The 23941-nt window shown below is 27.1% G+C and overlaps 1 protein-coding gene across 1 annotated transcript in view; it reads right to left on the reverse strand.

Annotated features, from left to right (window-relative positions):
• Nucleotides 1-1586: 1586 nt before the first annotated feature.
• The window catches only part of LOC100208911 (dihydropyrimidine dehydrogenase [NADP(+)]), a 50724-nt gene continuing 28369 nt past the window's right edge, over nucleotides 1587-23941 (reverse strand). The window contains exons 9-22 of the mRNA XM_065801262.1: nucleotides 20487-20577; nucleotides 20276-20383; nucleotides 19713-19993; nucleotides 18084-18183; nucleotides 16678-16862; nucleotides 15530-15745; nucleotides 10826-10990; nucleotides 10434-10707; nucleotides 9842-10104; nucleotides 9560-9730; nucleotides 9099-9245; nucleotides 8187-8418; nucleotides 8018-8085; nucleotides 1587-1923 (exon numbers count right to left, since the gene is read on the reverse strand). Of these exons, the coding sequence (XP_065657334.1) occupies nucleotides 1660-1923; nucleotides 8018-8085; nucleotides 8187-8418; nucleotides 9099-9245; nucleotides 9560-9730; nucleotides 9842-10104; nucleotides 10434-10707; nucleotides 10826-10990; nucleotides 15530-15745; nucleotides 16678-16862; nucleotides 18084-18183; nucleotides 19713-19993; nucleotides 20276-20383; nucleotides 20487-20577 (2565 nt within the window). The 3' untranslated portion in view covers nucleotides 1587-1659. The remainder of the gene's footprint in view (nucleotides 1924-8017; nucleotides 8086-8186; nucleotides 8419-9098; nucleotides 9246-9559; nucleotides 9731-9841; nucleotides 10105-10433; nucleotides 10708-10825; nucleotides 10991-15529; nucleotides 15746-16677; nucleotides 16863-18083; nucleotides 18184-19712; nucleotides 19994-20275; nucleotides 20384-20486; nucleotides 20578-23941) is intronic.

The following is a 23941-nucleotide window of genomic DNA, read 5'->3' on the forward strand; positions in this document are numbered from 1 at the left end:
ATCACCAAATTGAAAATTTCCAAAGTGACTCCAAAATATTTCTTGTGAATTACTTGATACAGCGTTTGTTAGTAGACCTATATTATTTTTAGTGGAACTATTTTTTTTTTGAAAACTATATTTTCTTTTTGTTCTTTTTTTTTTTTTTTTATCTTTATTACAACTTTTATACAAATATATAAAAAGAAAAATTTACAAACGAAGACTTTGTTTAGAAAAAATAAAGATAAGAAAAAACAATAACAAAAAAAAAACATTTAATTTTTTTGCGATGATCGAATGGTTACTGAACCACTTCTAAAACGTTTAGTTTTAATTGCAGTTTAATGACTAGTTTTACCACTAGTTGACAATTTAAAATAATTATTTACAATTCAATGACTAATATATATATAATAAAGTTCATTACTGATTTAATAAGTTTGACATCAAAAGACAAATGTTCCGAATTGCGATGAAAAAAATTGGTATAACATTTTCTTTTATTTGATTGATTATTGTTCTAAAAAATGTTTCTTAAACTGCCGTCATATTTAACGATCAGTTATTGCTGGTCTTTTTGATTGACAAAGGTTCCTTAAAATAAAAAAAATCAATTCGAGCTGATATAAATTGTTATTACGTTGATAATTTGATCATTAAAATTATCAACTTCTTTTACTTTTCATAAATAAGATTGTTCGACTCGGTCTTTTTAAATAAGATTGTTAAACTCGGTCTTTTTAAATAAGATCGTTAGACTCGGTCTTTTCAATCATTCCTCATAAGTTAACTTTGAGTATCCTGGTATTAGTCTCGTTGCTCTGCGTTGTACTCTTTCAAAAAAAACTAATAATTTTGTTCAAAAACGGTTCCAATTAAAAAGACGTATATTTAAGATAAGAGACCGGTGTAGTATGAGATTTTTACTCCCGCGTTTTTTTTACTCCCCAATAAAAATCCATATTAAATTTTAACTCCCATTACACAGTGGGCCAGAATTCACTTTTAATGGATAAAATAAATAACTAATTAAATATTAGGTCTTTATTTTCTAAATTTGGCATGAGTGATAATACGAGGTCTACGTTTCTTATGAAAGTGATATTTTTATATCTGGTTGCTATGGATACCTAATTTTGCTTAGCAACAACCTATTTTTGGTAGTTGCTGATGTTTTATGTGTTTTATATACATTAAAATTAGTTTGTGCATTAATATGAGGTTTGCATTAACATAAGGTTCTTATGAGGGGGATATTTATCAATTGTTTGCTGTGGTTACCTAGTTTATGGATACCTAATTTACACTGCAACAACTTTTTTTGATAGCAGATTTTTTATGACTGCTACATTCGCTTAATTTGGCTTGAGTACCAATACGAGGTCATACTTTATATGGAGGTCATAACTTTTTTAATTTAGTTATGGATACCTATACTGCTTAACAACCAAATAATTTTCTTAGTTACACATAGATAAATGGGTTTTTAAATAAATTATTATCGGATTTCAACCGTACTATTTTAAATAACTATTAAATATTAAGTATTTAGGTAATTAATTTTAAGTAAAGGTTTAGGTTATTAACAATAAAAACCAAAAATATTGTAATAAAACATTGACAATTTGAAACACATTAACAATATATAAAACATACATAAATGCATAAAAAAATAAATTATATTTTGAGTGTTGAGATTTTGAATTTTGAGAATTTTGAGAATGAGCACAAAAGTTGGCATAATACATCATAGTTAGTTTTCAAACGACTGCACTTGCGTGTGTAGTTTTCACGGAAACATTTGAAATCCTTGTTTCGTGCTTCCTGTGCCTCTTCAGGCAAAACTATTTTCCTCACAACCTCATGTCCGTGTAATAATATCTTGAGCAAATTTTTAGGCATGTAACACCATGGGTAGCTCTGTACAAACAAATGAGCCACCTAAAAGAGACAATCAATCATGTACAAAAGCTAAGTAAGCCACAGCTTAGGATATAATATTAACAAATAAATTTACCTCAAGGCAATACTTTTGAAATGCATTTGCATTAAATGGCAGAGCTGATGAAAATATGGCAAAGATGACATGCAACTTTTTAGGCAGTAGTACATACAGCTTTAAAATTTCAGCCACAATACTTTCAATTTGACACATTAAAATAATGAAATAAAACTTTTAGTTAATGCCTATTAAATATTCTATTGTTCATTTATTACAGCTTAAAATGACATTAGCACCCATAACTGTGGCTAAGTATTACCTTTTAAATGTTAAATTGTAATAAATAGCAATCAATACTGTTGTTATGCAAAAATAATTAAATAAAACTGTGTAACAAGGTAAACAAAATTATAAGAAAATTGTCAACTTTTCATTAAATTACTGTAAAGCTGTTCCGGAAAGATGATTAAGAATTATTTAACAACAAATATAATAAAATAACTCCAGAACTTTAGTTATATATATATATATATATATATATATATATATATATATATATATATATATATATATATATATATATATATATATATATATATATATATATATATATATATATATATATATATATATATAGGACATTGTATATGATTTTTAGTCAGATTGGATCATATCAAAATTTTGACTTTTGTCCATAGCTGGCCCACTGTGCATTATGAGATTTTTACTCCCATAAAATATTTTTCAGCGAAATGTATTTTTGCAACTTTTAAACGCTTTAATTACTGCGGTTACTTGAAAAGCAATAAAGAAGCAAGTATTTAAGCAAAAATATTGAAACTTTTATGCAAATTTTGATATGAGAAAATCAATTGCAAAAAAGTTTGGAATTGTTAGAAAATACAATATCACCGTAGGAAACATCAACCTCTTTGTCCTAGAGGAATCCATAGAGATGAAAACTGCTTTTATAAATAGTATCATAACTGGAAATGAAAATGAACATAAGCCAATTAAAAACAAAGTTATTTATCATATGTAACAAAATACAGAATGAAATAACTGGATATTTGAATATGCCAACTCGAACGCATACTTGTAAAACCAAAATGCTTTAAGATGTGACATGGGTAACTGATGCGGAAATAATTGGATCTTCTTCATTTATGGAGGTAGATATCCAAGTATACAGCCAATATGGAACGGAAATAATGACCTACCCATGCCGTTTACGGCCTAATAAGTTAAGTGATTATTCTATATTTCTAGACAGCTCGACAGGAATCCACTTTGATGTTGTGATTAACAGTTGAAAATCTAGTGCATTTACTTATGCATCTATTTCACGAATTTTAAATATTGTTATTTAAATATAATTACTGTATTATGTAAAATACATTTTGCCGCGTATTATTTTATGGGAGTAAAAAATCTCATAATGAGAGTAAAAATTTAATATGAGATTTTTACTGGGGAGAAAAAAAAACGTTGGAGTAAAAATCTTATACTACACCGGGTGAATAAAAAAAACCCATTGCTTTTACTCAGCTTTACATGAATAAAAATTTAGCAAAATCGCTAAAAATTTTATACACGCCAAGTCGAGCAATATACTCCAAAAAAATCGAGTAATTGCTCAGTTTTACGTGAATAAAAAGTTAAGCAAAAAGGCAAAAAAATTTTATTAACGTAAAGCTGTTCAATTACTGAGTAAAAACAATTGTTTTTTTTTTATTTACCCGGCCTAAGGACGTATTAGCAAAACGTATAACAGTTTAACTATTTCAATATTTAAAAACGAAAACATGTCTGAAAAACATAAGAATATTAAATTAAATTCTATTTGCTTAAGATTACATACTGAAATATAATAATCGTATTTCAGATATTTTTTAACATAACACCAAGATCTTTATCAAGTTCTACAATACTAAATTGATAATCAAAAACTTTTTAATACTTTCGTTAAACTTTGTTTTTACAGTAAGTTTTTTAGTAGTAACAAGCGTAGTTTTACATTTTTCAATATATACTCTTGTCATTGCACTTAACAAGAACATTTATATCACTCAGTAGGCCCAGCTGATCATTACAGCTATTATCACGGATTATTTTGATATCTCCCCAGAAGGCACAGGACGTAAAAATACGTCTTTTAAACGTTTTGGACGTCTTTTGAACGTTTTGGATGTCTTTTAAACGTTAAAAAGACGTCTTTTTCAGGTCCTGTGCTCACTTGGTCTGCGGACATTTTTAGTTTATTTTGAAAATTATTGAAATGCATTTAAAAAAAATTGGTCTTAAAACAAAGCCTTAGGATACACCACTAAAACACTATGCTATATAGAAGTAATGTTTCCGGGAACAACTATTTCTCTTCAATTTGATAAAAAGAATTCCATCTAATTAAGAACAAATTATTTTATAGCGTACATTTCAAACCTGTCGAATTCTAAAGAAAATCAAAAATTTTGAAATCTGAAGAATTTTATCAAATGCTTTAGAAAAGTAAGCAAAGAAGATGTCTCTATTGAAAATATCTTAGAATATTTTTAATTTGTCTTATGATATATAATAATTTTGAAATGTATGTTCAATCTTTGTTTTATACATTTTATATATTTTGTTGCCAATTTGTTTCTATTTATCTAAGTGCTATTTTAATATTTTTATGTTAATTTTTTACGTTCTCTTATTGTAAAAAGGCGTTTTTATAATACTTTACGTACTCTGTTTTGTAAAAGGCTTCTGACGATAAGATCATTTGATCTTCTTTTAGAAGCCTAAAAATTAAAATTGGTTACTCCGCGCAGCGGTCTTGTTCCTCAAGGCTCGTGTTTCGGAGTTACAGAATTGAGAGAGGATTATAACTATAACTAAAAGTAGCCTCTTTGGCTGTAATGACTTTCAGGGCCTTGAAGAGTTGAATTGAAATTAACTTTCAGAGCAGGTACTCAATACATGCGGATCAATAAAATGAGTATTAAAAACACTAAAATGTTTTGTAAATATTTAAAGCTTTATTGTTATTTATGCGTTTTTTTATAGCTCTCAAGTTTTTTCTTTATTTTTGTTGCGACTTTATTTTTTTTTTTTTTTTACCCGTTTAAAATTTCATGTTTGTAATTCTGGATCAGTATAATATCCTGGTAGAACATTTTTTTAATAATTAGTAGGAAGTGATTATTCATGTAAACATTTTTTAAAGCATTTGTAAATTTTTAGCATTTATTTTAGATATAAACACATTTGCTTTTAATTTATATAAACAACCTTGCGCCATGTACAAACATGTACCTTCTAAATGCCTCAAACAGTTTAAAAACCTAATGTTTGCAGATGTTACAAACTTATTCTACTTTTCAACGGCAGTTGAAAACCTCTCTAAAAGAACAAATATTAAACTAAAAATATGGTTTAGAACAAATAAATTATCATTTAAAATAAAAAAGTTTTGCCTTTCTGTGTATAAGGCTGAAGTCTGGAATTCAGCCTTTTTAGCAAAAAACAAGAAGCTTTGCACTACATACAGCTGCCAAGAAAGTGTTTTGAACCTTTTGGCAAAGATAAACTTGATAATGTATTTATGAATTTCTGCATCCAGTCAATACAAAAAAAGAGTAGAATTTGTTTTTTTACGACTTGATTGACGTTACGGACATTGTGAGTAAGAGATTTGGTTTAAGAGACAGCAATTGAAGAAGTCGTGATACCAATAAAGATACTCGGCGAAAAAGAAAAAGTAACTGGAGAAACAATAAAGGAATTCAAGTATTATGTTTTAATCTGAGATAAACGAGTACAGGTATGCGTTGTGGCATTTTTATCAATATTTTTTTGTCAGAAAAGAGAGTTTGAAGAATAAGTGGTTTAAAAATGGACGGAAAAGCAACTGAAGATTTAAGAGGAGTACAAACGAGCTACGTTACCAGTCTTGATATACTAAAAACTTGGTCACATCGACTACTTTCCAAAAAATTGATCCACTATGGCGGTAAGAAAAGATATTTTCTGAGTGACTATTCATTAAAGAAAATGAAAAAAAATATACACATAAAATGCAAAATGAACTAACAAATTTATGTATTCTATTTGTGTAGTATCAGGTGTACACGACGACCGGTCTCAGTCTTCTTCGAGCTTTCTATGATAACATAAAAGTAACTTTATTCTAAGTTTTTTTTTCTATTTTAAAGAAACATAATTTTTGAAACAAACTGAGTAATTACTACTTATTGAAGCACTTATCACAAATGCAGAAATTATTCAATTTGAATAATATAGAGTACTTATATATTTAGTTAGTTCAATTTTCATATTTGGTGTGACTGAAAGATTCTATTGAGAATGCGGCGAGGAAAACGGCTATTGCTCTTGACATATATAAAACTTTCGATAAAGATTGGTATGCTGGTCTTCTCCATAAGCTTGTTTCCAATGATGTATCTGCAAAAAAATTTATAAGATTATAAAATTATTTTTTTAAACCGCTTTATTTAAGTCATCCTCTCAAAGCCAACACACTTCTTCATTTCCAATAGCTTTTGAGGTACCTCAAGGTTCTATCCTTGGTCCTGTTTTGTTTCTTATCTACATTAATAATCTTCTTGATAATCTTATATCTAAAGTTGCTTTATTCGCTGACGATTTAACTTAATACTTCTGTCTTGACAAAATGTTCTTTTTTTGATCGCTTAGAACAGATAGCCGATCTTAAATCTGATCTCATTTTTGAAACAGTTTAGGGCCTGCAAACTTTATTCTAACAAAACTCAGTTATTTAATGCAAGCAACTTTAGTTAATTTTTTTTCTAAAATGGAAGGGTTTTTCAGTTATAAATTGTTATTGTTTTCTAAACAAACAAGAGTTTTGAAGAAGTTAATCGATTTTTAAATAGTGAGGTAAAAAAATTATATATATTCTAAGTTTTATAATAAACTGCACCTGTTTTTTTAAGATAATAAAGTATTTCTCATATTAGTAACTTCATAAAAGTATAATAAATTGATAAAAACGGTTTCTCAAAATGAGGTTGTACATTTTAAATAGATTTTTTTGTCCCGAGGCTTCAACTAATGCTTTTTTTTTTCATAGCACCTTTTTTCGACAAAGATATATGCAATGAATGGGAGCAAAATATCCCGTCAAAACGGGATCCCTTTAATTTGAAATGAATAGCAGCCAAATAACGCATTAAGAAAAGAGTTGACTTTTTTTGCATAAAATAATAGATTTATAAAAATGCGCACTCATAAATATTGCGCATGGTTTGCAAAAATAACAATGAGTTACAAATCTTAGTTACAATCTCAATCCATAGTGGTTCGTCCAATTAAATTGAAAAGTTCGTCCGATTATATTATATAACCAGCGTCGTCAAATTTTTAAATAAGTACTACAATTTTTAATTTGCGCAACCTATTGGTTTCCAAGTCAAACCTTGGCTAGTAATGTTTTAGTTTAAATGAAATAAAAAAACAATTTTACAAATGTAACGCCATAAAAATATAACACATTCAATACATTTAACAAATGCATAAGATACATTTAAATAATTCGACAGTAATAAAGAAAACATCTAACAACTAGAACTTTTACGACTTAAAAAAACGACGTTCTAAAAATTTTAGTATTGAAATTAAATTTGCTATTTATATTTTATTCAGTTGACATAACCAGAAGCGCCCACATTTCTTTCAAAAATATATATATATATATATATATATATATATATATATATATATATATATATATATATATATATATATATATATATATATATATATATATATATATATATTAGAAACTTGTGTATCAAACATTTAAAACCCCTCAAATCCAAAATTGTACTTTATGATTTACATAATTGTATGAACGCTCCTGCATGCAGCTATCACTTTATCTAATAATTTTAAAGGAGCAAATTATTTAAAGAGCATGTTACTCTGATTCCGGTCGTCGTCAAAAAATTTAACAAATTAAAAAAAAAAGTTAAAAGTACTATAATAAGGCATATAAAAAAAGATTAAAAAAACATATAAAAAATCATAAACAACCATAAACAAAACAACCTAAAATAACCAATATTATACTTTGATGGATAAAGGAATACCACGACTTGGAATATAAGGTGTCTGCCGTTCAACCATTGTTATGCAGTCTGAAGAAAAAAATAAATTGAAGGTGAATTTAACTTTTGTATAATAAGTTAAAAAGAATCAAACAATTATTCTTTTAAGTAGGTCTTAAAAAAATATATACCTATAATAGGACAGACACTAACGCATAACGTACAGCCAGTACAATCATTAGTCACGTGTGGCAAATGAGTATAAGGATCAAATGTTATGGCTTGGTAACCGGAGTCGTTGCACGCCATATAACACTTACCACAGTTGATGCACATCTCATCATCTACAACAGCCACAACCTGCTGCTTATTTGAGAGTTCGTTGTATTTTCCAATATAATTTAGAGAAAGACCAACCATATCCTGAATAATTCAAAATTACACTAAATAAAGTGGTACAGATAAATACTATTTAACAGTTCTCATGCGAATACGTTTAAACAAAAAAACACATACAAACCTTTGTTTAGATAATTTTACTAATTTTTGTGGGTATAATTAATTTATTAATTTTCCAAATTTAATTGAAGCAAAACAAAAACAAAAACGATGATGCAAGTTGTTCTTGTTTATTAAATTTTTTTTATTTTTTTGGAAATGAAAAAAAAAAGAAAAAGTTTTTTTTCTAAATACTGACGCAACAGAAACAACAAACTCAAATATATGGATGGTAGCGAATAAAATACTTCAAAATCTCGTAGGCACTAAGAAGCCATGTTGTTAAAAAAACGGTAGCACAAAACAAAATTTGAAATCTTTCCATAAATACTTCAACAATTTACATATAAGTATATATATAAATCAAAAACGTTATGCATATTTATATTCCAAACGTTAAAACCTTAAAAAATTTTCGTTTAAGTAAACGTGACAACTTTTATTATAAAATTTTTTTCGAAGAATGATTTGAATACCGTTTAAATATTTATAATAAAACGTTTAGTTAAAGTGAATGAAGTTTGATTCCGAGCTTCCGGATTGTTGTCAAGGAAGAACTTTTTAAAAATAGAAATTTAATAAAACATTAGCCAAAAATAGAATACCTTGACAGATGCAATTTTGTTTTTTGGCTCAATAGCCGGTCGTACTTTCATCGGAAACAGTTCTTCTCTCAATATATTCGACTCTTTGATACTGTTGGCAATTGCAATTTCTCTTTTGCGTTTATATTCTCCGAAATGAGGTAAACTCTTAAAAAAAAATCTTTATGAAAATCATATTAAATAAATTCCCAAATATTTTATTGGTTAAATAAAATTAAGATGCACATCGACCATTATTTAAATATTGTTTATTAGCTTATTTACACAAATATAGTTAACAGAAGTAAAAAAATTGGTTATATATATATATAAAAAAAGCTTTTAATTAAGTAATGCATTTTTATTTCTTATTTTGATGTGATTTTATATATTATTTATTTTCATTTTTTTAAATAAGCATTTCAACTTTTATTATTTATACATTAAAAAAAATCGTTTAAAAAATAATGAACTTTCCCTACAATGTCAGCAACTTTCGCAATTGGTTTTCCTTTTTGCTGTCTGACTGTTGGTTCGCTCTGCCCATTCCAATTAGCAAACTCATCACACGAACTCATGTACAAAAGACACTTTAAACCGCTGACATAATCATCAATAACCGTGTAGTCTTGATTCTGCACAGCACTGCATATCTAAAATCATATTTTAAAGAGTAATTTTTCAATATTTTAAGATTTCAAATTACAATGAGAGTACACAAATTAGCCACTCACTATGCAGAAAGTTTAGAATTAAAATTTGACCTGCACTACACTTGCTCCTGCATGTATAAATTGCAATCCCACCTCGGCTGAGTCTATACCTCCAGTTGCCAAAATTGGAAAACCTGGAAGAGCCGAAGCAATTGCAGATACAGCACGAAGAGCAATAGGACGGATTGAATTCCCAGAAACACCACCATACGTAGTTCGTTTCTCTTGACCAACAGCTGGCCATGGAACAGCATTTGATTTTAAATGCATCAATCCAGAAACCGTATTTGTTGCTGTGACGCCATCAGCTCCACCTTGAAAAAATTAAATAAAAGTGAAACACCTGCATTTAAATTATTCATATAACCATATATCATGCAATCATATATATTGCATAAAATGTCTAATAAAAATATTTGATAACAAATGTTAAAAAAACAATTTTTAAAAGCTATTTTGACCACAACCTGCAATATTATTGGCTAGCATCATCTGAAAGGATTTTAACCATTAATATGACATAATGTTTTATTATGTTTATTTTCAATTTTAATATAAATTGACTAAAACTAATTTTAATTTTGTTTTCTCGTAACTTATTTAATAATATTTTTTCAATTCAAACAACTTTAAAGTTACATACCATTTTTAGCAGCAAGAGCTATTTCTACAATATCAGTGACATTTGGGGTTAATTTTGCAAAAAAAGGAATTTTTACTGCAGCTCTGACCCATTTGCAAATATTATAAACTAACTCTGCTTTCTGACCGCATGCTAAACCCATTCCTTTTTCACCCATTCCATGAGGACACGATAAATTTAACTCAAGTGCAGGTGCTCCTGCAGCTTCAGACATTTTTGCTAACTCTGCCCAGTCTTCTTGGTTATAGCCACACATGATACTTGCAATTAAAATCTATGCTCAAAGAGAAATTAATGTGTTAATTTTATTAAGATAAATATATCCTGAATCTAAGTATAAAAAAATTGTATTTTTTAGTTCACATTATATTTTCACTCACACTCAAACTCACCTGATTTGGAAAGTCCCTAACCAATTCAGAGATTGATTTACACCAGTAAGCTGCTGATTTCTCACTAATTAATTCAATATTCAAAAAAGAGCTTTGGCCTGGCCCATATTGGTGCCCTGAAGTACTTCCTCGAACAATGCGCGGAGAGACATTAACCACATAGTCCTAATGATGTGAAATGAAAAAATGAAATGAAATTAAAAAATTTAAAGTGAAACAAGTTGAAAAACTATAGCTCTTATGTAAATAATGTTTGCATAAATGTAGTATTTAAAAAGACATTCTGTAGCAAACATATTCTTTTTTTCAGTTTTCCTTTTCTTTTTTTTTCAATATATGCAGATTTTTCAATTGTATTTATTTAAAACTTATATTTTGATATAAATATGTTTTATATATTTATTCCTCTTGCTATTATTTAATTAGTAATATAGTTTTTATTTAATTAGTAATATAGTAATATATTTAAGATGCAACAGATAAGTGTACAAAGTTAACTTATCTGTTACATCTTATATATATTACTATATTACTAATCATTATTTAACATTATCACACTATTTAATATAATCACACTATTTAATATAATCACACTATTTAATATAATCATACTATTTAATATAATCACACTATTTAATATAAACACACTATTTAATATGGTCACACTATTTAACATAATCACACTATTTAATATAATCACACTATTTAATATAATCACACTACTTAATATAATCACACTATTTAATATAATCACACTATTTAATATAATTACACTATTTAATATAATTACACTATTTAATATAATCACACTATTTAATATAATCACACTATTTAATATAATCACACTATTTAATATGGTCACACTATTTAAAATCCTAATGTCAAATTCAGCTTTAAAAGAATATTAACTGCATTAACATTAGTTGGTTCTAATAAAAATATGATCTGTTTGTTAAAAAACAATGCCTAGGCAAAAAATGAGTTACTTCACAACTGTATTTCTTTTGATAACCTCTTCCTGGTTGAAAACTTATTGAAAAAACTTCCTTAGTTAAAATTAATTTTTCCATTCCATTGAGTATCTTGTTCATTTGAATTAAGTTGCCTCAAATCTGACTTACAACTAAAGTAGTGAAGCCCAACTTATCTTTTCTCCTAACAATTTTTTTAACGGCAATATCAACCAGCAGTATGCTGAACCTTTTCTAAAATATTAATTTCTTTCTTAAGATATGGATACCATACAGAAACAGTAAGTTTAATTAACAGTCTAACAAAAGTTGTTTATATAGTTTTTAGTAACTCACTGCTGAAACATAGAAATGTATTCTTTATTATACTTAAAACTTTATTTGCTTTAATTGCATATAAAATAATTTTTTCATTTCAAGTCAGAGTTAAATACTACAAAATATTGTTCAGTGACAGTAGTATTCAAAGGTATATTTTGCATAAATAAATTTTTTTTGGTTTGTTTCTGCTAAAGTGCATAATTAAACAATTCTCAAAATTAAACTTTAACAGTCATTCTTTCTTACCAGGAACAAGAGTTTAGTATATGCACATATGCAAAACTTTTTTCAGATTAATTTTTTAAGTTTAACAAGTCCAACTCACTATTTAAAAGTTTTGATCTGTTAAGAACTATACCTTTTTTTTAAATTTAATCTTTTTACTGCAATTTTATCCATTTCTAAAACCTGTTATCTTTTTTTATACTACTAATTTAGAAAAGATTTTATTTTGAAAGTTTATTCTACGATTTGCACATTATAATCTCATTAAAACTATTTTAAAAATCACCAGCCACTGCAAGCCTTAACCTATCACAGAAGCGAGATCAGATTTAAGCCTTTTCTAAGTAATCAAAAAGTGATGACCTTTTGTCTGGCGTATATAATTGGATCATCAGATGTTAAACAGTATTAAATGTTAATTCTACGATTTATAAGCTATAATCTGGTGTCATAAAAACTTTTCTCTTTACATATGTACATAAAACAGACTTTATCTCAAGTTGTATAAATGAATAGTCAGTGATCAAATGAAACTTTTAATACATTTTGAATAGTATACATTTTATTCGTATACTTTCTTTTTAACATAAAATTTTAAAATTTAATAAATGCGAACTTTTCAAAATTTACCTATAAATTTTATAGTAAATTTTAACTTTGAAACACTATTATTAAGTAGATTTACTATCTGATTTCATTTGTTACCATTCCATTCTTACCGTGCAATGCTCTAATCGAACTAGTGATCTGTAGTTAGCTATTTACATAGTTGTAAATTTACTTTGAAATTTTTAACCAACACCTCTAGGTTTTTTCATAATTTTATTTAGCTTTTCTTGATTCTGTTATGACTATCTAAAAATTATTTTGTACACACTAAAAAAAAATGGTAGAAATTTCTACCTTAGGGTAGGATATGTGATATACCCTTAGTAAGGTATAATCTTCTACCTTTTAGGGTAGAAAATTATATTAAAAACAATTATTTGTCATACAATTTTCTAACTTAAAGGTATAATTTTCTACCTTATAAGGTAGAAAATTATACCTTACTAAGGGTATATCACATATCCTACCTTAACTAAAAATTTCTACCTTTATTTTTTAGTGTGTACTCTTTTAAGAGAATTATAAGTTTTAAGAGAATTGTAACTTTTCATCCTGACCAACAATTGCCAAATCTAAAGCTTTTTTTAATTTCAATTTATTTCTTTATTTTTTAATTTCTTTTTTTTATCCAAAAAATTCTTTTTTTTTTAATTTATAATTTTTAACTAGAAAATATAGATTGCACGCCACATTCATGTAAATATATATATATATATATATATATATATATATATATATATATATATATATATATATATATATATATATAAAACAGTTCCTGGACTGATTTGCCATTAAAACACATTAAATAATCTACATTAGAAAACAACCTATTAACTAAATTGAAAATTGCTTTCCTATAATCCCATATAAAAATTACCTCACTTATAAAATCTGTTTCTGTTTATCTTTGAATGGAAATACTTTGTTGAACACTTATGCTGATGTTACAAAAAGGTCAAACTTATTCAAGTTACAACTTAGATAAGTTCAAAAAACAACTATCATTTTCTTTGTTTCAATACAATGATCATTGCACATGTTATAAAACATTGTTTTTTTTCAATTTAAACTTGCAAAAAGATTTCTTCATAACAAATGAGACAAATTTTTCTCTTTTGGCAATGCTTATTTTGTCTCACTTATTTTTAACTCAAAAATAATATTCTCAATAACCATTTTTCTATAATAAAATATCATTTAAATATTAACTTAATTATAAAAATAATTATATAAGTAAAAATAACTATTTGTACAGATAAACTATTTAAGTGATATTTTATACTTTAATTGAATACTTACATTTAAATGTTCAAATATTTATTTTACAAACAAACAAGATAACTTGAAATAATCTAGCATATGCCGAAAATGTCAAAAAATGTTTAGAAAAATAAAATAGCGGTAGAAGTTTAAAAAAAAAAAGTTTTACTGTATTGACCTATACTAGTAGCTGAAGTGCATTCCATCAGGAAAACCTTTTTAATTCAGCTGTATGTGTTGGTACTGATGGAGGACTGGGATCTCTAAAGTATGTTAGAAGTGTTTTTGGGGCATAAGCATTTGATCACATCACACTTTCATAAGAAAAAGCAAATATACACTTGTTTGAAATGATAATGAAAACACTTTTCTAACTTCTTCAATTCAATTAAAGTTAGCCTCTGATCTCAAACTCATAAACATCATCCTTAAACTATCTGCAAGGTTTTTTCACTACCTTAAATTAGGATGCAATCTAAACTTTTAATAAGCAAAACTTTAAAGTATTTTATAGTAAATTTAAATCTTTCATTTAAATCTAGTAAAGTATTTTATAGTGATAAAATACTTATGATTGACTGAGCCAATACATGAAATGACACTCTATCCTCCAACTGAATACCTGGAATGTATTAAACCCTGAGGTTTAAAAAAAGGAATTCATTGTTTTTTGAATTATTTTTAAAACACTTTTAATAGAGTAAGTACAGGTAGGAGACAACCAGACCACCAACAATGAGACCACCATTCTACATTAAGCTAAGAAAAATGAATATGCTAGTAATATTATTTTCAGCAAGTTAATAATTGTTATTCTTTCTTTGCTTTATTTGCTGAATAAATAAATTTTAGTGAATGAATATATTTAGTTGCTGAATGAATATATGTAGGTGCTCAAAAGGTACGACCATATAAAAAACTCCCTCATTTTTTAAAAGTTTTACATTTTTTGACATAAATAAAGTATAATAAAATATACCATTTTCTATTTTTTGACACAAAAAAAAATTATTATTTTTTTGTCAAAAAATAGAAAAAGATGTAGTTTTTGATTTCTTTTAAACAGTTTCTATATCATGACAAAAAACCTGAATAAAAAATACTTCAACTGAAACCTATAAAAAGAATAGTGATATACATTTCCCAAAATTCAAATGTCAAGAAATTATTACAAAGTAAAAAAACTTTTTATTTATTGAAATGAAACCACCAATAACTCAAAAGTAGACCAATTAATGCTGGTTAATTAAGGTAATTAAGGTAACACAGCTAACTATCTATATAGAATCAAAAGTCAAGTTTAAAAAAAACTAACCTTATCTAATACAAAGGTTTTTGTTAATTGAAATCCCCATCCAGCTTCAAATGCACGCCTCATCATAGCTGAGCTTGTTGTGGGTGGAGCTGATGCTAATCCAAATGGATTTGGAAACTTTAATCCACACAGTTCAATGCTAATATCAACTTCATCAATAGGTGTACAGAATAATGGAAGATTTGGTTGTGCTGGGACTTCTGAATTGCTTAATGACTAAAACCAGTAAAAAAACTAATATAACTCTTAAAAGCTAGTGTTTTAACTTATAAATAGTTACTAATAAATAACTTTTATTTCAAATTAAGTCCTTTTGATTAAGGTTTACTTTTTTGTATATAATGCATTTATATTACTACCACATACTACAGCTTGCTTATGCATTCAGTACACCACAGTGCACTCTATTTTTTATCATAATACAGTACAACACATAAAACTCAAACATTCATATATTTTAAAACTATTATTTTCAAAAGTTAGACATAAAAACTTAACTTGTTACTTAATGAATTATGACAAATTTTTAAACTTTTTTTTTTTATTAAAAGCTTATATTTTAAACCAGCTTTATGTACAAATTTTTTTTTAAATTTTTCTTTGACTTTTAATTGGCTACATTGTTTATTGATGATTATTGATAACAATATTCAGGTATAAAATGGTGCTAATTTGATTCATGTGTGGTAATATGAGTACTGGGAGTGAAAGATGTCAGATTGACATAAGACTGTTGTACTTAGCTGATGTGAGGATGGCAAAAATTTGCTTTTGATTTTTTGCATACTATCACGACAGGGTTAATAATTAATTGGTTATAAAGGCATTGCTCTAAAATAGCTTACCTCTAGAGAATAATATTTTTAAAATGTAGCAATTAAAATTTATGGCAAGTATATAGCAAGTTTATGAAAGTTTTTTCAAAAACTTCTAATAATTTTTACATCAAATTAGTAAATTAGTAAAATTAACAACAAAGTAACTTTTCCCAAATTATATATTAAAAATCCACTGGATTTAAACCCAAATGAAAAAAAAAATAATTAAAAAAAAATAATAATAAATGAATTTTTTAAAAAATAAATTACAATGAATGGCATAAACAATAAATAATGATCTTCAAAGGACTTAAATTAATTTCTTATTACCTGTATATACTTATGCATTGTCCATGATGCTTGTTTCCCATCATTGACAGATTCAACAGTGGTTTGAGCAATCCCAACAATATCTCCGCCACAAAAAACTCCTCTTTCATTTGTTTCCATTGTATCTGGATTAACTTCTGGGAGACCCCATTGATTAAAAGTTAATGGCTCAAGAGCATCAATAACTAAAAATTATAAGCAACAGTTGAAAGAAAAAAATTGTAATTAAATCAGTTCATTTGAAGCATAAATATTGTGATGTAATAAATTCACAATAATATATTTCACTTTAAATAAATATAAAATATAAATAACTAATGATAATTAAAGTTATAAAAACTCTTATTTTATGTATATATATAAACTTGGTCAGCTAAAAAGTAATGAACATTTTTTTTTTAAATTTATTTCTTATTTATTTTTATTTCTACAACTAACTTTCAACAATTTATGCACTACCATTGTTTATGACCTCTTGTCAACACTTTGATAAAGAATGAATGTTGTTGGCATACAACTCTGCTGGATTATTTAAAAAGATTTAAAGTCGAATCTTTTTAAATCCAAGCTGTTGCTTAGTGATTGAAACAAACAAAAATTTATTAATGCTAAGTGAGGCAAGTTGGGCGAATAAGGCAAGATATTGAAGCCAGGCTTCAATATCTTGCCTTGTATATAACTTTTGCGGCATTAATTTTACAATGTGAGGACAGGTTTCAAAGAATAACTAGATTTTGTTGTGTCTTTTTTTAATAATTCTGGTTAAAGCTTGTCAAGTTGAGCACAGTAGGTCAATGTCGTAACTGTGGTGTTTGGAAGAAGCAGTTACCAGTACACTATGTTCCATTTTGTCATCCAAAAGTAAAAGTAACACCTATTTTCAGTGACTTTCAGAGATGCTATTAGAAGTTGTTGCAAACCTAGCTATTGGCATTTCTTGCGTGGTTTTATTGCAGATGTCTACTTGCTGACCAAGCTGACATACAGTTTATGTGTTATCCAAACACTAAGCTTGTGTGTTATTTGAACACTGAGCTTGTGTGTTATTCGAACACTGAGCTTGTGTGTTATTCGAACACTGAGCTTGTGTGTTTTCCAAACACTGAGCTTAGAAGTCTTTATTAATTCTTTACATTAAACACATCCAAGTAAATATATATAATAAGTTTATACCAGTTTGGTAGTTCAGTAGAGTTGTCTCTTCAACAGTCAACAAGAATTTTAAAATACAAACAATTAAAAAGAACAACAACTAATAAATTTGTTGTTAAATCTGAAGGTCTAAAATAAATTTCTTATATTTAACTGATGTAATGTTTATTTCAAGTTTCTTTACGTGAAAGATTTTTCATGTTTTTTTAAAATAATATAATTACGGATATATACAAAAAAGTATATATTTTTACCATCTTTTTCAGCTAAAGTTGACCCAAAAGCAGAAATAACAAAGTTTGCCTTGATTGTCATTGTTTGCTCAACGTCTTCGATCCATGTACCATCTTCTTGCTAGTTAAAAAAGAATAATATGGTAAAAATAAGAAAGAAAAAATATGCCACAAAGGCATACGCTAAACTATATGCTACACTTTAGTGTATATACTATATAAAGATAAAAGTAGGGCGTTGTGCAATTCTAATTTTGATCATGATGAATGGTTTGAGTGAATAGTGCATTTTGATGGCAAACCATTAGTTAAACTAAGCAAAGAAAAAAATAATCAAAAATGATAGACAAGCTGTTCTTGTAAATATTGAGGGTAAAACGCACCTCTTGGATTACCAAGTCCTCTATTTTACCAACATCCTCTGGAGAAGACTAATGCAATGATGTAATGGAACTTCTTAAGGAGTACAACCATCAATACAAAGTAGGTGGAATATGTTTTGATACTACTGCAAGTAATGATATATATTAAAAAAAGGTTCTTTAATCAGAATACCTAATAATATGGGCAATTATCTTTTATTTTTTGCATGCAGGCACCATGTATGTAAATTGAGAATAACTTGTTTTTGTAATTCAGTTTCAGATAAGCAATCCACAGGAAAAGATAATCCTATGCTTAAAAAATTAAAGGTGTTTTTGAAAGTCCTGATTTTATTTACAACTAAACAAAACTGATAAAGTTTGATTGGAAAGCAGTTAAGGGAACTAATCTGGGGAAAACAGGGAACTTTTCTTGCAAAAGCTGCACTGAGGGGAACTTTTCTTGCAAAAGCTGCACTAGACTCTTTAAACATTTGACAAGTATACACTACAAAGGGAAAATAAAATAAATAACAAAAATCTCATAACAGAAAATAGATAAATTTACTGTTTGCTCTATATCATAAAAAAAATAATAATAATATCATTAGCCTGTAAACTGGAATTTAGAGGCTATTATCATTAGCCTGTATAAGCCAAATGATATTTACAGATTAATAATGCCACTAAAGCCAAAAAAACTACCAAAGAAGATTCTGTTGATGCAGTTTTAAAGCTTTTGCTATATTGGATGGTGATTTCTCATTTGAGGTAAAAGCAAATATGGGAAGAGTGATTCTTGTAACTATATTATTACTTATAAAATAGTAATTTTATAAGTAATAATATAGTAAATTAAAATATTTATAGAATATAGTTACAAAAAAAGAGAAAAGAGAGATTGAAGAATATTGGAATGATGCAGTGATTTGTTTACTGATAAAAAAAAAGGAGGATAAACAGAACATGTTGCTAACTGTTGAAAAGGTTTGGGGTATTTTTAGAACACCTGTAAAATGTTCAAATAAATTTTCTAAAAGTAAATATGTTGAAAACTTAAATTCTCTTGAAAAAAAGAAGAAAAACATGAACATAAAAAGGTGGTGAAAATAAACATCTAGACTAAAAATAAACAACTAGATTTATATGTTTTTGAATTTTAATATGAAAACATGAGTAGTATCAAGTATTGTAACTTTTTTAATTAAAAATACGAAAAAGAAAAAAAAAAGATATATTTAGAAAAAAGCAACAATAACTAATATTTTATGAATAAATTATTTCATACTTGTTCTGTTCTATAAAACTCCATTGCAGTTATGTGATCACCTTTAAGGATAACTCGCTTAGGTGACATAAATGGTAAAAATTCACACTTTTCTTTGCGTGCAAGCTCCATTTCTTCAGGTACAGCTCGAATATTAGTAAAGCCTTTTCGAAATACCACATATACACGACGAGCACCACATCGAATTGCCGATGTACAGCAATCAAATGCTGTATCACCAGCTCCAAGAACAATAACGTTTCCATGGAGTTGAGGAAGTTCTGATTTGCAGGAACACATACCTGGAGAACATTGTTGGAAAAACAAATTTCAAATAAAAATAAAAAAATTTATTGAATAAATCACAACCAAGATTAAAATATCATAATGTAGCTAGCTACTGAACACTATGTAGCTAACTACTGGACATTATGTAGCTAGCTTCTGAACATCACTGATTTAATGTAATAAAAATGGAAAATCTGCAACCACACATTACATAACAAAAGATTAAGTTACATAAAACATATAACTATTAAATTAAAACTAATAAATTTTGTAGTATAAAAATTTCTAAAAACTACCGGGTTTGCTTGCTTTTGAAACAAGTGGTAGAAAATGTTTAGAAGAATAAAATCCATTGTTCACAGTTAACCCTTCAAACTCTGGAATAATCTTTGGTTCAGGAAGACCTATTATATAAATATTAAAATACAGATTACATAAACTTTAAAATTTTAACTAGATGCTAAATTTGTTACAAAAATACATTAGTCAATTAATAAAGTAACTCACCAATTCCCACAAAAATTGCTTTATAACCATCATTTTGTAAAGAACGAATTGTAAGACCAGCATTTTTACTTAGGCATTTTCCATGTTCAATCTAAATAATACAAATATTGTTTTATTGTTAAATAATCATAAGAACATCTAAATATATACAGTTATTCATAATTATATAATTTTTATTTTATCATTTATAGTTTTTTTTTTCATTATACTATTTATTATAAGTTCTTTTGAATAATTGTTTCAACAATAAACAGTGGTCTGTGATTATGAAACACTGTTATATAAAACAGTGTTCTTTGATATAGCAGTGTTCAAACATTAAACAGTCATTTATAATTAGAAATAGTTTTTTTTTTCCTAATATCATAACTCTTCCTATTATCAGAGATTGTTTATAAAGGTGAAGTAACTTTCTTAGTTATATTATTTATTTCTTAATTTTAATAGAAAATAAAAAATTATTACAGATCTCAAAATATTACTATAAAAGAAAAAGAAAAAATATATGCAAAAAAAAAAAAAAATATTAACAAGTTTTGCTTTTAAAATAATTAGAGTTTAAGATGTGTTAAAATAAAATAAAAGATTATGTTTAATAAAAACCAATTTCTTAACTTTTATTAAAGAAATTATTGCAATCTAAATGCAATATCGTTACTCACAAATTCACCATTTAGCTTTGATTTATATATTTATATATATATATATATATATATATATATATATATATATATATATATATATATATATATATATATATATATATATAATTATTTTATAAACATCAATTAATACGAGTTTCTCTCGATACTAAATTTATTTTTATTTTTTATTTATTTTTATTAAAGAAATTTTCGCTGGATTGTTGTGACCAGCGTCTTCAGCTTTAAAGATTTTTTTTTTTTTTTTTTTTTGATTTTTTGTATCTTATTTTTAAAACGGCAGTGTCATTTTTTGTCAATGGGATGGTTTCTTCTTTTTTTGACGTAAGTGCGCCATAAATGGTGTCCAAAATTTTGTTGACACTTATTGACCCTCATCTAAATTGATACTGTTTTGTTGAGGGGCACATTGGTGGTACTGTATTTCGAGTGCCTCACGAACTTTCCTATCAAACTTTTTAGCATCAACTTTTAGAGTTCTGCAACTGTCCCAGTTAATTTGTTGTGAACAATGTCTCATGTGTGTAGCTAATACAGATCATTCTGTTTTATTTCCTATTGTACTGTTTTTGTGTTGCTGCATGCGTGTTTTTAATTGCATTTTTGTTTCGCCTATATACTTTTTGTTACAATGACATTTAATAAGGTAGACTCCTGGGTGGCTGTTCATTTGTAGTTTGGATTTATTTCTTGATGTTAATATTGCTTCTAGGTTCAGATTTGATTTCAAGACCATTTTATATCCTGCCTTCCTAAACACCTTACATAATTTGGGAGACAATATTGGTACCCAAGGTAATGAAATTGTTGGATACGTACTGGTGATGTTTTCATTGTTTTTAGTAGTCTCTAGTGATTTTTTGTTCTTTTGTTTTATTTCTTTTATGATTTTTATGAGATTAGTTTGTTTGTAGCCATTTTCGACAAATACTTGAATAAGGAATTTCAGTTCATTTTCTATATGTTTTTGACTGCATACATTAAATGTTCTATGTACGAAACCCTTGAATATTCCATTTAAAATTTGTGGGTCATGGTTTGATGTTGCCTTAACTTGAATGTTAGTAATTGCATTTTTTCTGTGTATTTTAAATGCTAGAGTCCCTAATATTGCCCATGCTAATCAATTTAAGACAATACTTAATCAACAGCATCCAAAAATACAATCTACTATCGAATTTGAAAATGACAAAAAAACACTAAATTTTCTAGACGTATGCATAATAAATAACAAAAGTGGTAAATATGAATTTATCCCTCATGATAAAGCAATAAAAAAGATTCAAGAACAAATTGGGCCAACTAAAATTATCAATGAGAATCCGACACAAAGTTACACAATGAAAATCAAAGTCCAACTATCAAAATTAAATAAAAAAAGTCGGTTCACAAAAGATGAATATCAGCAAATTTATCCCAGTGACCCAATACCACCTTGTATGTATGGTGTAGTAAAGGAACATAAGCCTGAACCATCTTACCCAATGCAAATTGTAGTATCTTCAATAGGCACACCAAACTACGGAATCTCAAATTACTTAGTAAAACTAATACAACCAAAACTAAATGAAAACCCAACTCGATTAAAAAATTCGCGACTATTTGTAGAAAAAAATAAAGCGTGGGACATATCCAGTGACGAAATTTAGGTATCATTGGACGTCATAAACTTATCCCCTTCAATTCCTTTTGAAGAAGCAACTGAATTACTCATAAGTTTATTGGAGGTGAGCGATAATGTTAAAAAAGCGACAAAATTAAATATAAAAGAAATAAAAATTCTGATCGAACTATGTTTATACCGACCATACTTTTTATGGAACAATGAAATACACAAACTTGAAAATTCAGGTTCGATAGGTCTTTCATTTATGGTAGTTTTAGCTGAATCTTTTCTTCAACATCTTGAAAAAAGAGCACTTAATACAGCGCTGAAAAACAACCCACTTAAAGATTTAAAGTCATTTTATAGATACGTAGATGACAGTCATGCTAGAGTCCCTAATATTGCCCATGCTAATCAATTTAAGACAATACTTAATCAACAGCATCCAAAAATACAATATACTATCGAATTTGAAAATTACAAAAAAACACTAAATTTTCTAGACGTATGCATAATAAATAACAAAAGTGGTAAATATGAATTTAAAATACGCAGAAAAAATGCAATTACTAACATTCAAGTTAAGGCAACATCAAACCATGACCCACAAATTTTAAATGGAATATTCAAGGGTTTCGTACATAGAACATTTAATGTATGCAGTCAAAAACATATAGAAAATGAACTGAAATTCCTTATTCAAGTATTTGTCGAAAATGGCTACAAACAAACTAATCTCATAAAAATCATAAAAGAAATAAAACAAAAGAACAAAAAATCACTAGAGACTACTAAAAACAATGAAAACATCACCAGTACGTATCCAACAATTTCATTACCTTGGGTACCAATATTGTCTCCCAAATTATGTAAGGTGTTTAGGAAGGCAGGATATAAAATGGTCTTGAAATCAAATCTGAACCTAGAAGCAATATTAACATCAAGAAATAAATCCAAACTACAAATGAACAGCCACCCAGGAGTCTACCTTATTAAATGTCATTGTAACAAAAAGTATATAGGCGAAACAAAAATGCAATTAAAAACACGCATGCAGCAACACAAAAACAGTACAATAGGAAATAAAACAGAATGATCTGTATTAGCTACACACATGAGACATTGTTCACAACAAATTAACTGGGACAGTTGCAGAACTCTAAAAGTTGATGCTAAAAAGTTTGATA

Source organism: Hydra vulgaris, chromosome 07 (genome assembly GCF_038396675.1).
Source record: "Hydra vulgaris chromosome 07, alternate assembly HydraT2T_AEP".
Classification (NCBI taxonomy): Eukaryota; Metazoa; Cnidaria; class Hydrozoa; order Anthoathecata; family Hydridae; genus Hydra; species Hydra vulgaris.